The following is a 13119-nucleotide window of genomic DNA, read 5'->3' as shown; positions in this document are numbered from 1 at the left end:
TCCTGTATTTTAAATTTGTAAGTCATGTGGTTAAATAACATTCCCAAGCAAACAATCCATTGTTTTGTCTATAAGCAATGGCCGCCAACACTAGAGCTTTTGAAGCAAATTAACTTTGTAGCTCTCACGTGTCATACCTGGTACATGCTGGTCAGCAAACTTGATGTAAATTATGTAAGTGCCAGGCTCAGTTGGACAGTACAGAACTTTGCAAGTACCTTCCTCCGTCTCTTCTGTGTTAATATCCACCTTACTTGGGCCTTCAATAGATAATGCAAGCCCACCGTAACCTGTACATGAAAGTAATGGTTACATGTAAGGGAATATATTTCAGAATGTTTTGGTTTTGAATATTCAAAAATTCACCAAGATACTACAGGCAATATTGGAATGTTTTGGCAGGAAGCACCTTTTATAGTCCACCTATCCTAGCTTCCTTTTGTATCTGCACGAGATCATAAAAAGCTCCAAGTTTTAAAAAAAAAGGGTCATTTATTGCATGCGTCAATTATGACAGTGTGTGAACATTTCCCAGGCCAAAGCAATTCTTTCCAAGCAACAAAAAAGGATCTGACAGTTTCACATGGGAATTGGTAAAATTAGAAGTCCATTCAGAAATGGGGTTGTACAGATTGTGGTGCAAGAGGGGAAGGAAAAAAAACATGAACCATGTCACCAGCCTTTTCCTGTAATGCAGCATTTCTGGATTATCAACTATCGGGAATACATGTCAGAAAATCATTTCTTTGCATTCTGAAAATAACCCTTTTCAAATCTTACCTGCATCTCTGGTGTCCACAACGAAGTCAGACATTTCAAATGTACGTCCTGCCTCCAATCCTTCTCCAGAGACCCGGACTCTGCTGGCATCTCCAATTTCAGACTGACCCACCATAATGGCAATTGGACTGTTTGCCACATGCCTACCATTTTTCTTTATGCTGACGAGGTGTTTACCAACTTCCCGTGGAATGAAGGAGATACCTAGTAGTCAAGAATATTGTTAATATAACCATCTTTATCCATCCCCAACTTTCCCACAGTTTCTAGCTCAGGATTTGTAAGAGTCTTTCATCTCCTTTGAACCAACAGACCCCACTAACAAGTACAACTTCAGTGTGAAATATGCTTGCAATGTGCATCTCCATCTCCTCTTTTAAAGCCACTGTAAAATTCATTTGGGTCACACCTCTCAACAGTTTGCATCTTGACCTATTTTTGCCCCAATATGATTGGAGCAATATCTCCAGGCAACTGAAAATTTTTAATACATATGCTGTGAAATACGCATTTCACACAAAATGTAAAATAGTGATCTGTGGTCAACAGTCACATATGCACACTGTATCTACCTCCAAGACCCCTAAAGATTGCTGAGATTACTAAATAGTTCATTTGATGCTACCAACTGGGGATGCATTTCCAGGAATCTCAGTGTACAACTTCAACATAAATGTGCTCAGATTCAGAACAATGGCATTTTTTACTTACAAGTCAAAAGGCAAACCGAATGGTTAAAACCATACAGCACAAAACAGGCCCTTCGGCCCACCATCCAAGTATTCTTAAACAAAGGATGCTCCATGATTGCAGGTCAGGCACCATCTGTCAAAATGAGTGTTAACCTTTCAGGTTGACTGCCCAAAAGGTTAACTTGCTCTCCACCAATGTTTCCTGAACTTTCTCTCTCTCATTATTTCTCATATTTCCTTATGACAGAGAAGGTCCATCAAAATCTAAGCCAGCTCAGAGACCTGCTGAGTACTTCACAGGTTTTTGGCATCTGCAGTTTGCTTTCAGTACGCTGAAGTGTTCAGTTGCTTTGGTTCCAGTGTTGAGGCACTGAATGTAACTTGATGGCTCTGGGTACTTACCGATATGGTTGTTTGGTAGTCTCTTTAGCAAGCATGGCTCATCTTGCCCACATGGAGATTTAATATTAGCAGTAAGCAGACTGAGATCACTTTCATTAATGTCCAAGGAGATGTCAGCAGCCGAGCCAACCTTGACTTGGGACTTCCGCCTGCTATCATCTGAAAAACAACCAAGGTGATTTTCAATCCATCTTTTTGTAATTGCTTTGGATACACTTTCTCCTTCCTGGAGAAAAATTTCAGCCAATTTAGGTGCTTCAGATTTATTTGATGCCCCAGTTCACAATGAACATGCTCAAGAATATTATCAACTTTCAAGGTATCATCAGAATTTTAAAAAATGGTTATTATTTGTTAGGTGCGATATCCACTTTCCACAATTTGAACTCCTTTCATGCTTTATAAAGTACTGAATGATAACTCAAGACGTTTCCTGAAATAACCTCACCTATATCCCATTTCTAATGCTGTTCTGTGTAATGCAATATTTGTACAGATTTGATTTTTTTTTATTGTTTTCAACCTAATTGTAGCTCCATTAAAAAAATCTTCTCAATGCAACAAGCCAACTAAATAAAACTTCAACTTTAGCTCTAGCCTCAAAAATTTACTCTTGGACATGCCAGGGTAAGCAGGTTTCGATACTCAATTCTCATCCTTTAATTATGAGCCCAATTGATCTCCCATACAAAAATACCAGTTCACTGCCAATGCCTCAAAGTGGAGAATAGCAGATCTTTGAAATAACGTAACATTCAAGCAGAAATCATTCCAGCTATTTGGAGAATTCAGCAAGCCAGATGTTATAATTTGAAGGATTCTTCAGCAACAAAACAGTTAATTATAGCTGCTGGAAAGATAAGATCTTGGAGGGGATAAGATGAGAGGGCAAGAGGAGAGAACCAGATAATCTTGATGCAGTTGGAATGTCAAAAGCAGCAATTTTTCCCCAACAAAGTCACAAGATCATTGTTCAAGGAATGCGTGCTTAGCCCACTGCTCTACTCTCTCTACAGCCATAACTGTGTGGCTAAGCACAGCTCAAACGCCATCTATAAATTCACCACTGTTGTTGGTAAAATCTCAGACGGCAACAAGGAGGCACGGAGGAGTGAGATAGATCAGCTGGTTGAGTGGTGTCACAAAAACAACCTTGAACTCAACGTCAGCAAGACCAAGGAACTATTTGTGGACTTCAGGAAGGGGAAGTCGGGAAAACACACACCAGTCTTCATTGAGAGGTCAGCAGTGGAAAGGATGAGCAGATTTAAGTTCCTGGGTGTCAACATCTCGGAGGATCTATCCTGGGCCCAACACATTGGTGCAATTGTGAAGAAGGCATACCAGTGGCTCTACTTCATTAGGAGTTTGAGGAGATGTGGCATGTCACCAAAGACTCTTGCAAATTTCTCTCAATGTATGGAGGAGAGCATTCTGACTGGTTGCATCAAAGCCTAGTATGGAGCCTCCAATGCACAGGATCGCAAGCAGCTGCAAAGGGTTATACACTCTGCCAGCTCCATCACAGGCACAACACTCCCCACCATCAAGGCTGTCTTCAAGAGGCAGTACCTCAAGAAGGCAGCATCCATCATTAAGGACCCTCACCATCCGGGATATGCCCTATTCTCGTTAATACCATCAGGGAGAAGGTACAGGACCCTGAAAACCCACACTCAACGATTCAGAAACAGCTTCTTCCCCTCCACTATCAGATTTCTGAACTGTCCACAAACCCATGAACACTGCCTTGTTATTCCTTTTTTTGAACTATTTACTTTGTAATTTGCAGTAATTTTATATCTTGGCACTGTATTGCTGCTGCAAAACAACAAATTTCAATTCATACAAGACAGTGATAATAAACCTAATTCTGAGTTGTGGTCAACTATTTCTATACCCTAAAGCTGAATAATTTTGTTTACTTAATGGAAATTCAAAACATTACATTTGCCCCAACTGAAATGTTCCTGCCTGCTTGCAATTCCTTTGCACATGAAACTTTCATTACCTGTAATTTTGGCAGTGAAAGGACTTCCAGGGATATGCTTTTCATTATATTTGACAAGGATACTGTAGTCGCCTGGCAGGGCTGGAAGGTATGATACTGTACATGTACCATCCTTGTTATCTATACAGCTGATTTCTGCCTTAGAAGGCCCCTCAATAGCCAAGTCCAGACCACCTACGTGGGAAGAGGAAAAAAAGTATTGAAGCAAACTATTTAGCAAACAATGTACATCTTCTGGAAAATACTATGGACTAATAACTCCAGTTAACCAGCCAACATTAATCTTAGGCATATAAATCACATGACTATTCATTTTACCATCTCCAAACTGGTGCTAACCTGAAACTCGCCCTGGGAGCCAAATTTGCTTTAGAATATTGTTGACTAGCACAATGTAAAGTTTTCACTGAAAGTTGCACTAGGTCTCGTGCCGTTGCAAATATAGCAACATGCTTTGCCATTTCCGCCAGGTTCAGTATGCAAGCACAACTGATTGCACTAGTAAATACTTCATGTATTTTGGCTAGCAGAGCTTCTGCCTCACAGCTCCATTGATCTGGGTTTAAACCCAACCATGGTGCTGTTTGTAAGTTTGCATGTTCTCCCATGGCCTTGCGATTTTCCTCTGGGTTGTTAGGTTAATTGGCCCTTGTAAATTGCCTTTAGCTTGCATTGAGTGATAGAATCTGGGTTGGGGATGGGTGGGGAAGATAATAAAGTTGAAGGGAGTGTGGGAGAATAAAGAAGGGTTAGGGTGGAATTTAGTGTAGTGCAAATGGGTGCCTGGTTGGTGCTGACTCAATGGACTCCATGTGGTATCTTCACAATTCTAGATGCAAGGCATTTTTGATTCAAGTTGACAAATATTATGCATATCAACCTAATAGCTCAACTCCACAGTTTCAGAGCAATTAGTTCCATTTTTACAAGGATCCTCACCCTCTCCAGCATCTTCAGTTACAATTGTGAAAGTGGCCAGCTTGTTGGCAACACCATAGACAAGGCCTGGGCCGTAGGCTGACACATGTCCACTGCCTCCATAGTTGACAAAGAACTGAAGTGGACTCTCTGAAAATAATCAAATACAACACTCACATGCATTTGTATATTGGCCTTTAAGCATGCAAAAATGACCACCACAATACAACAAAGATCAAGCATCAACAGTTGAGGTACAGCCCGGTTAAATGCTGTGCATTTAACTATATAGCCACAATGACAAAGGTAATGCTGTTGAATCTACTAACATCAAATCACTGACTGCCTGGGGATGAGGTTGCTGCTGACCAGAAACAGACCACAGCTGCAAGAGGAAGTCAGGGGCTAGATAGAAGTGTTGTGGCAAGTGATTCACCAAGCTCTTGAATTTTCCCTGATTTACCAGGCCCAAGTTGGAGTATAATGGAATACTTCCCACCAGCCAGAGTGTAGCTTCAAATTAAATATCTAGATCAGGGAAGCCCATTTGATTCATTAAATCCTCATCCACTCACAAATATTAACTACCTCCATCACCATCACCCCACCGTAGCTGCAGGGAGTCTGAAGACCTGCTGAAGTGTCCTTAGCATCCAAAATCTATTACTTTTGTCATTTAGAAGGTTAGTAGATGCATGGGAATGCCAAGTATCATCCCATCTATTCTTGAAATGTATAGCTTTATCTGGGTCAAAATCCTGAAACAGTGTGATAGCAGGTTATCACTTGGACTAGACTTGCATTTAGGTGTAAAAAGTAAAACACAAGTGACCATGCCCAATCTGAATCTGACAGTTTATTTTGATACCAGATCCCAACCCAAAACGATCTAGTCCTGTCAGGCTGCACTGGACAGGCTTGATCTTTGACTGCAGCGGTTCACCCCACAAGCCCAGGTTCGCCTTGCTAGCAATATTCACCTCAAAAATTCTACAGTTCTTCCATTCTGCTGAGCCTAATAATTAACTGGCAAGTTGTTAATGCAGTGTTTTAGCTATAATGTATAGGAATGACAGGGTTTACAACTTTGCTTTTTCTTGGAGAAATGCAAAAGATATAACAGTGTGCATACCATACCACTTAAAAAAATAAACAGGGTATGCAGAATGCTTTAAACTATAGCAGAGTATTAAAGGTGGATTAGACAATTAACTAGCTTTCACATCCAGGCACATCAGAATGGGATTAGTATTAAGGTAAAAATAGTTCAACCTCACCAATAGATAAAATCGTGTGGTTCCCTACATAGAAAGCAGTTCTACTACATAGGTCTTGAAACAAAAGCATACCTGGAATATGATTTCCATTGTACTTTATGTGCATCTCATGCAGTCCAGCTTCAGTTGGAGCATATTTGACTGTTACTGTACCATCATGATTATCAATTATTTCTGGTTTAGCAGTTTTGTTCGAAGGCATGCGTACTTCACCTAATTATACAGAAGTAGCCAAAGATTACTACCAGTTGAAAAGTGCAGATTAAATTTAAAATTGCAACCTTTAAAGTATAACACTATCTACTTAGTTCAATGAAGTCAAAGTTCACAACATATAAATCACCCAGTTACATAATTCTGAAGTTAGGGATAATGATTCATTGAAAGATCACCATGTCCAATTTACTCATCAGTCTGGGCTATCTATGACTAACAGATTGTTTCTTTTATAGCTGTCCATTTGACAAGATCTAGAAATGTGACACTTCATGATTCAGATAAGTTTCGCCCTGCATCAACCACAAGAATGCTAACAGAAGATACTGAGCCTCCTTTGCATTGCTACTGAAATGCAATTGACCGTACAACCTAAAAGATACAAAGTTTGCTTCTGCACTTTCAGATCAAAACAATTGCAATTTGGTATAGATAAAAACAAAAATCATTAAAGTAGCTTCCAAGATAATTAAGTTGTCCAAAATGAAGGATAAGCAAAACTGTCAACTTTATGGTAAATGGAACTCAAAATTTAAGTTTTTGTTGCCTTCATTACAGGAAAGAGCAGAGCTGCAGAAGTATGGTTTTCACATCAGCTTTAGTGAATAGAGCATTGTTGATCCAACAAGTGGCAGCAGGAATCAATCTAGTTGCAATATTAGAAACCTTGCTGTTGAAACAATTATAGAAGCCAGTCCTTTAAAGCTCAGTTTTACAAATAGAATTGAATTTGGGTGCATTAAGACTTCAGCCTAGAACAAAGCAGGTAAGTGTAGTAAACTAAACTCAAGGTCATTTCTGAGGGATCAATGATGGGCAAAAGATCATAAGTTAGGTCTCAATTTTTAACCAGGTGTTTAAACATTAATATGGGAGAAAATGCCGTAAACACCCAGATCAGGCAGCATCTGCAGAGCAACAGAATTATAAGGTCATTGACCCAAAACATCAACTGTTTCTTCACAAAAGCTACCTGCCCATGCATTTGTAGCACTTTGCTTCCTGGTAAAATTCAGTTCTGTTTGAATTTATTATAAAAACAGCCAGCAATCAGGAGAAAAACAAACATTATGCTGAAAATACAACTCAATTTTTCTTTCAAAATGGCAATGTGGGAAGGCGTTGGAGATTAGGTGTTTTGATCCAGATCATAATTAACCTTAGAGTACAAATATTCCAAAGTTATAATAGAATGGTTGCAGCACAAAAGGCCACCATTGTCCCATTTTGCCTGCACTAGCTCTCTACTAAAGCAACTTGCTAGCGCCACATTTTCAGACTAAAGATTTCAATCAAGGTAGAAACCCCTTATTTGGATTGTAAAGTAAATCTTACCTGTAATCTCCCCAGTTCTGAGAGCAAAGGGAATAACAATATCAAAAGGTCTCAAGCCCAAGCGATCCATTTCATCAGTCCCCACATAAGCTCCATCATGAACCTTGATAACAGCATCAAAGAATTCAAAAGTATTTTAACAATCAATACTTCACAATATTGTGGCCAACAAACACTTGCTATATAGATTTGTGGAAAATGCTATATTTCAGTTTACAAAAAGTTATAAAAATTGTGCATTTTTTCCAGTTTGCCCAATTCCTTGTCAATTCCCACTCAAGGACCAACTAGACAAACTGAAAACTGCAACTTTCATCAGCACTTAATTGTATGGTTGCCCAATTCAAACTCTCATTGTAAATAAAGCAAAGTTATCACTAAGTATTGCAATTGTTACAGATAAGGACCTAGACTTCAACAATTAAACAAGCACTGCTGCCAACACCAGACACATAATCAGCTGGTTATGTGCTGAATCAGTGATACAAGGATTTGTAAACTGTAGGTTTAACCAAATTGTTTCATTCCCAGAAATCAATGTCAATGGGGTGGGGGGGAAATCTTTTCTATGAAATGCAAGAAAAGGATAAAATTCCTTAAGACATTTTTTTGACTAAATATCTCAAATGGTAAAGACCTTGTGTTACAAAGTAAGTTTTACCAATTTCACCCTGTTCTGAGAAAGGAAAAAAGAATCAATAACAAACACTAAAAATCTGAAATGGCCAGAACACAGGAACACCTGCAGCCAGGCCATATGCTATCTGACCTCCTGAGAATTCCCAGCATTTTCCAATTTCAGTTACAGTTGTTGTGAGTATCTGTGACCAAATCCTTCCAGCAGCAATCTGAACTGCAGTCACCAAACCTGAAGCAACAAAAGCCCATAAACGGCCTCAATGTTAGTACACCTGAGCAGGTATGCTCACTGCTCTACAGATTCAGCTCCAATTGGACTGAAGTCAGCTGTAATTAGAGTTTTCTCAATGTTAATTATCAACTATCAAGAAACATCTGATTTATGATGTGCAATATATGCAGAACAGGCTGGGTGGGTGGGAGAGGGAGAGAGAGAAAGAGAAAGAAAAAAGTGCTCAAGATGCCAATCCAGTTAGGAAAGGTTCCAGTTGACTTGTGCCTGGAAAGAATATTAAAAGCAGCAAAGGTAATCAGAATGGAAACTCAATTACATAATTGCGCTCATTTCTCCTATCAACTTGGTGCAACAAGTTTGAATGTTTTGTTGAACTACATTGCAAAAATCTAGCTAACATTAAAAACCAATTCAGCTTTGCATTCTCAAAATGCTACATTTATGGAGAGGTGCTCTCATGAGATTGAGACTACTCTAATGAAACTCTAATTCTGTCTCTTTCCTAGTTTCCTTCGTGACTTTGCTTAAAATATACAGGAATCAGTTTTAGATCTGAGCCTGATGTTGCATCATAGCCGTTTTTGGAATTGAGCTCAAGTTTTAAAAACATTTTCCCATCCTCATTCGGAGTAGGTCAACTCAATCTTTGAATCTGCTCTGCTTTTCAATGCAATCATAGCCGAACCTCTGTCTCAATACTTTACCCGTACCCTCTGATGCCTTGCCTAGAAATCCATCTACCTCAAGTATATTCAATGACTTGGGCTCTACTGCCTTCTGTGACAGGAAATGACACATGTTCACTGAGTGAAGAATTTTCCTCATCTCACTCCCAACTGTCTTGTGCCATATCTGACCTTGTTCTCGACCCCTCTACTAGGGGAAATATCCTTCCTAGATCCAGTCTGTCTAGCCCTGTCAGAATTTTGTACATTTTGATAAGTTCTCCACTCATTCTTCTAACTCTAATAAATATAGGCCTAGTCAACTCAATCTCTTAGAACAGTCCTGCTGTTCCAGGAATCAATCTGATGAATCTTCGCAGCATTAAGTACTTAGCAAGAGCAAAAAAGGTCCAGATTTAATTTCTAGATTATGCCCAGGTCCTGAACTCTAACTAGAGACAATAGCTTCATTTCCTAATAAAGTTCCATTCCAAGTAGTCGCTCAGTAAGGCACCAAACTGTAGGATGAACTAGAAAATTCATGCATAGGACAAAATTCTGTAGTATTCACTTTAATTGCAGTAATCTGCTTCAGGAATAGGTGGATTAAGTAGACAGACAACAAGACCTTGAAGCAGCTGATTAAGAGGGCAGCAGCCTTGAAGAACCAGTGGATCAGATGATCTGCCCCATTCAAGACCTCACATTTGCAAGATCTGCATCACCACTTACTAGTTCCTTCAATATCCTGTAACACTTGCCTCACCTTCCCATCTTAAATTCAGTCTCAATTTAACATACTTGTACACCTACACTACGAGGAAAATATTTCCCGAATCTATGCAGTCCAGAAGTATTCACTACTTCAGGGCTTTGTAGAGCACTGACAAACTTTCATCCCATACTTCAGCCCTCCAGGTACAAATGCAAGTATTCCATTAGACCAATTTTCTGCACCAGTCCATGGTGTTTCACTAAATGATTTCAACCAATTTCTTGAGGAACTTGTGCCCTTCCTGGAATTCCATTTAATAATATTTGGAAATCTCTGCACATTTAGAGACCTCAAAACTCACAGGTCTGAAGCGATGACCTACCCCTTTTCAATCTGTATTGGTCATGGGATCAAATGAAAGTTTAAACTGCATTCAGTCATTCTACCCTTTCACCTGAAAGTGGCACATCCTGTCTAACAAAACAAAACAGCTTGCAAATACAAAACTTTTATACTCTGGATGTCAGCAATGATCTCACCTACTGCCTTTTATAGCAAAGATTGCAAACTGCAAATCTTGGGGATTAGTCATTTAGCCAGAAGTGAATTTGAAATTCCATTAACATTTACTTTAGATTAAATACAAATTTGCTGAGCATCACATTGGATGGGGGGGGGGGGGGGGGGGGCAGGCGGAGGTGCATGCTTTCAAATCAACTATCCTGTTGTTACCATTCACAAATTGGTTCCTCACATAGTTTTTTCTGCCACCAACAACCTGATCAGATCAAGGGACAGTACCCACTCAGCTCTGCTCCACTTCTCAAATCACCCTCAATGCACCCCAAACATCTCTCAATTTAAGCACAGATACAGCACTTTTATCTCCTCCCTTTCCTTCATTCAGGGCACCAAACAGTATGCAAAACAGATTTAGCACTCCTTTCAATTCTGTATGCTACATTCATAGCACAAATGTAGTCCCTCTTATGTTGAGATTAAACAGTTTGAATACCCACCTTGTCGACTACACAAGTATTTTAATTTGTTAGTTGCCTGTTACTATAGTTCTCTACCATTTATCCAAAACTGCTCCAATGAAGGTTGGGATTTGAACAATCAGCACTTCAACTTAATGTTAGACACATTATAGCCTTTCAGAGTCATTGGATTCAATCTCAAAATCTTAACCGCTGCTACAGGATCATTCTCTACCCCATCCTGCATCCAGCTAGACCCATCCCTGATCCCAATCTCCCAACGCAGCAGCATTTCATGATTCTGTTATTCCCATTTATGGCCCAGATCTTTTTTTTTCCCTTTACTCATACTATTAAAATCCACTTGTTTTCCATTGTTCCTTTTAGCCATTTTTGCTTAATTGTTATTCCTGGTGTGTCTCAGCAAGAAACATTCATGTTTAACTGCTGCACGTTTTTAACAATTGGTTTTAATATTAAAAAAGTGTATAAACGTTGTTAATGCAAAATAGTCAGAGTAGGCAAATAAAGAGCAGCTATCGAACAAGAGTTTAATATTTATAATTATTAAATAATTCTTAACTCATAAGTCCATTTTGGTACTCAACCAGATGTTCACTGAAAGGTTGTTTATTTGACATGAAAATTGGTGGAGTTGCAGATAGCAAGGAAGGTTGTTATAGGATAGAGTAGGATATACACCAGCTGGAAGTTTGGGCAGATGAAGTTTAATCTGGACAGTGTGAGGTGCTGCACTTCGGGAGGTCAAATGCGAGAGGAAGGTGTACAGTAAATGACAGAACACTTGGAAGCATTGACATAAAGAGGGAAGGGTGCAAGCCCATAGCTCCTTTAAAGTGGAGGGCAGTAAAAGTGCATAACAAGCTTGCCTTCATGGGTCAGGACATTGAGTATAAAAGTCAGGAAGTCATGTTACAGCTGTATAAAACTTTGGTTAGGCCAAAGTTAGAGTATTCTGTGCAGTTCTGGTCACCACTCTATAAAAGGATGGAGGCTTTGGAGAAGGTGTAGAAGAGGTGCACCATGATGTTGCCTGCATTGGAGTGCATTAGCTACAAGAGAGGTTGGACAAACTTGAGTTGTTTTCTCTGGAGTGGAGGCTGAGGGACAACCTGACAGAAGTATACCAAATTTGGGAGATATAGGTAGGGTAGAGACTTTTTCCCCCAGGATGGAAATGTCCATATGAGGCCACATGTTTAAGGAGAGGGACAAGTTAAAAAGGAGATTTGAGGCATTTCTTTTAGAGCGGTAGGTGCCTGGAATGCACTGCCAGGGGAGGAGACAGAAGCTGATATGATAGCAACATTTAAGAGACACTTAGACAGACACATGAACAGGCAGGGATAGAGGGATAAGGACCATGTGCAGGCAAATGGGATTAGTTTAATTTGGCATCATGATCAGTGCAGACATGATGGACCACAGGGCCTGTTCTTGTGCTATACTTTTCTATGTTTCTATGTCTATTAGTAGGTGGGATGTTTGGTTTGTGCCATATTATGCAACAGTCATATGGCTCATTCTTTTCGCTACTTTCATGCCAATTCAGTAAAGCAACACCTATAAAGCAAAATGCTTGTAACACTCAGATCAGGCAGTGTCTGAAGAAAAAAGGAACAATAAACATTGCAGGTCAAAGACTTCACCAGAACCGAAGAGAGTCTTCAACCTGAAACATTAACCCTTTCCTCTTTCCACAGGTACAACCTGAGCTGCTGAATGCTTCCAGTTTTTATTGTTATTTCAGATTTCCAGCATCTGCAGTTTTGTTTCTCACCTATATTACAATGTATTCCCATAATATATCAAAAGATGTCTAATCAATGCTTCAGTTAATATCAATTCAAAATAGAGCACCAATCAATTTTTATTTCTAATGAAGGATTAAGTATTAACAGTAATGTTCACAAAAATCTTATGACAGTGAGTGATATCTGATGCACTCAAGAACCACTGGTCTTCTACTATTTCAGCTGCTTTAAATTACGAGTGACATGCCAATTATTCAATGCTGGACGACATTTTTCCCAAGTTGTAGTAGGTTTAATTTGTTGAATGCTATATTTTAGAAATACTCAGCATATAGGAGCACTACCAATTTATTCAATTCGTGCAAGTAATGAGAATTCTGACTGACCAACCAACCAACTCAACCCACGTTTTAGCAGGCACAATGTGGAAGAGTTGCAAAGAAGGAAAATGCAATTTGAAATACAGTCCCAACTCAAAG

The 13119-nt window shown here is 39.4% G+C and overlaps 1 protein-coding gene across 4 annotated transcripts in view; it reads right to left on the bottom strand.

The window, feature by feature from the left end:
• The window catches only part of LOC127572087 (filamin-B), a 154387-nt gene that overhangs the window by 23727 nt on the left and 117541 nt on the right, over nucleotides 1–13119 (bottom strand). For all 4 annotated transcript variants that reach the window (XM_052018958.1, XM_052018956.1, XM_052018957.1 and 1 more), the window contains 7 exons: nucleotides 7632–7734; nucleotides 6153–6293; nucleotides 4825–4953; nucleotides 3886–4059; nucleotides 1875–2033; nucleotides 781–984; nucleotides 138–290 (listed from right to left, as the gene is read on the bottom strand). In XM_052018958.1, the coding sequence (XP_051874918.1) occupies nucleotides 138–290; nucleotides 781–984; nucleotides 1875–2033; nucleotides 3886–4059; nucleotides 4825–4953; nucleotides 6153–6293; nucleotides 7632–7734 (1063 nt within the window). The remainder of the gene's footprint in view (nucleotides 1–137; nucleotides 291–780; nucleotides 985–1874; nucleotides 2034–3885; nucleotides 4060–4824; nucleotides 4954–6152; nucleotides 6294–7631; nucleotides 7735–13119) is intronic.

Source organism: Pristis pectinata, chromosome 6 (assembly GCF_009764475.1).
Source record: "Pristis pectinata isolate sPriPec2 chromosome 6, sPriPec2.1.pri, whole genome shotgun sequence".
Lineage (NCBI taxonomy): Eukaryota > Metazoa > Chordata > Chondrichthyes > Rhinopristiformes > Pristidae > Pristis > Pristis pectinata.
This window is presented reverse-complemented; position numbering and strand designations above follow the sequence as displayed.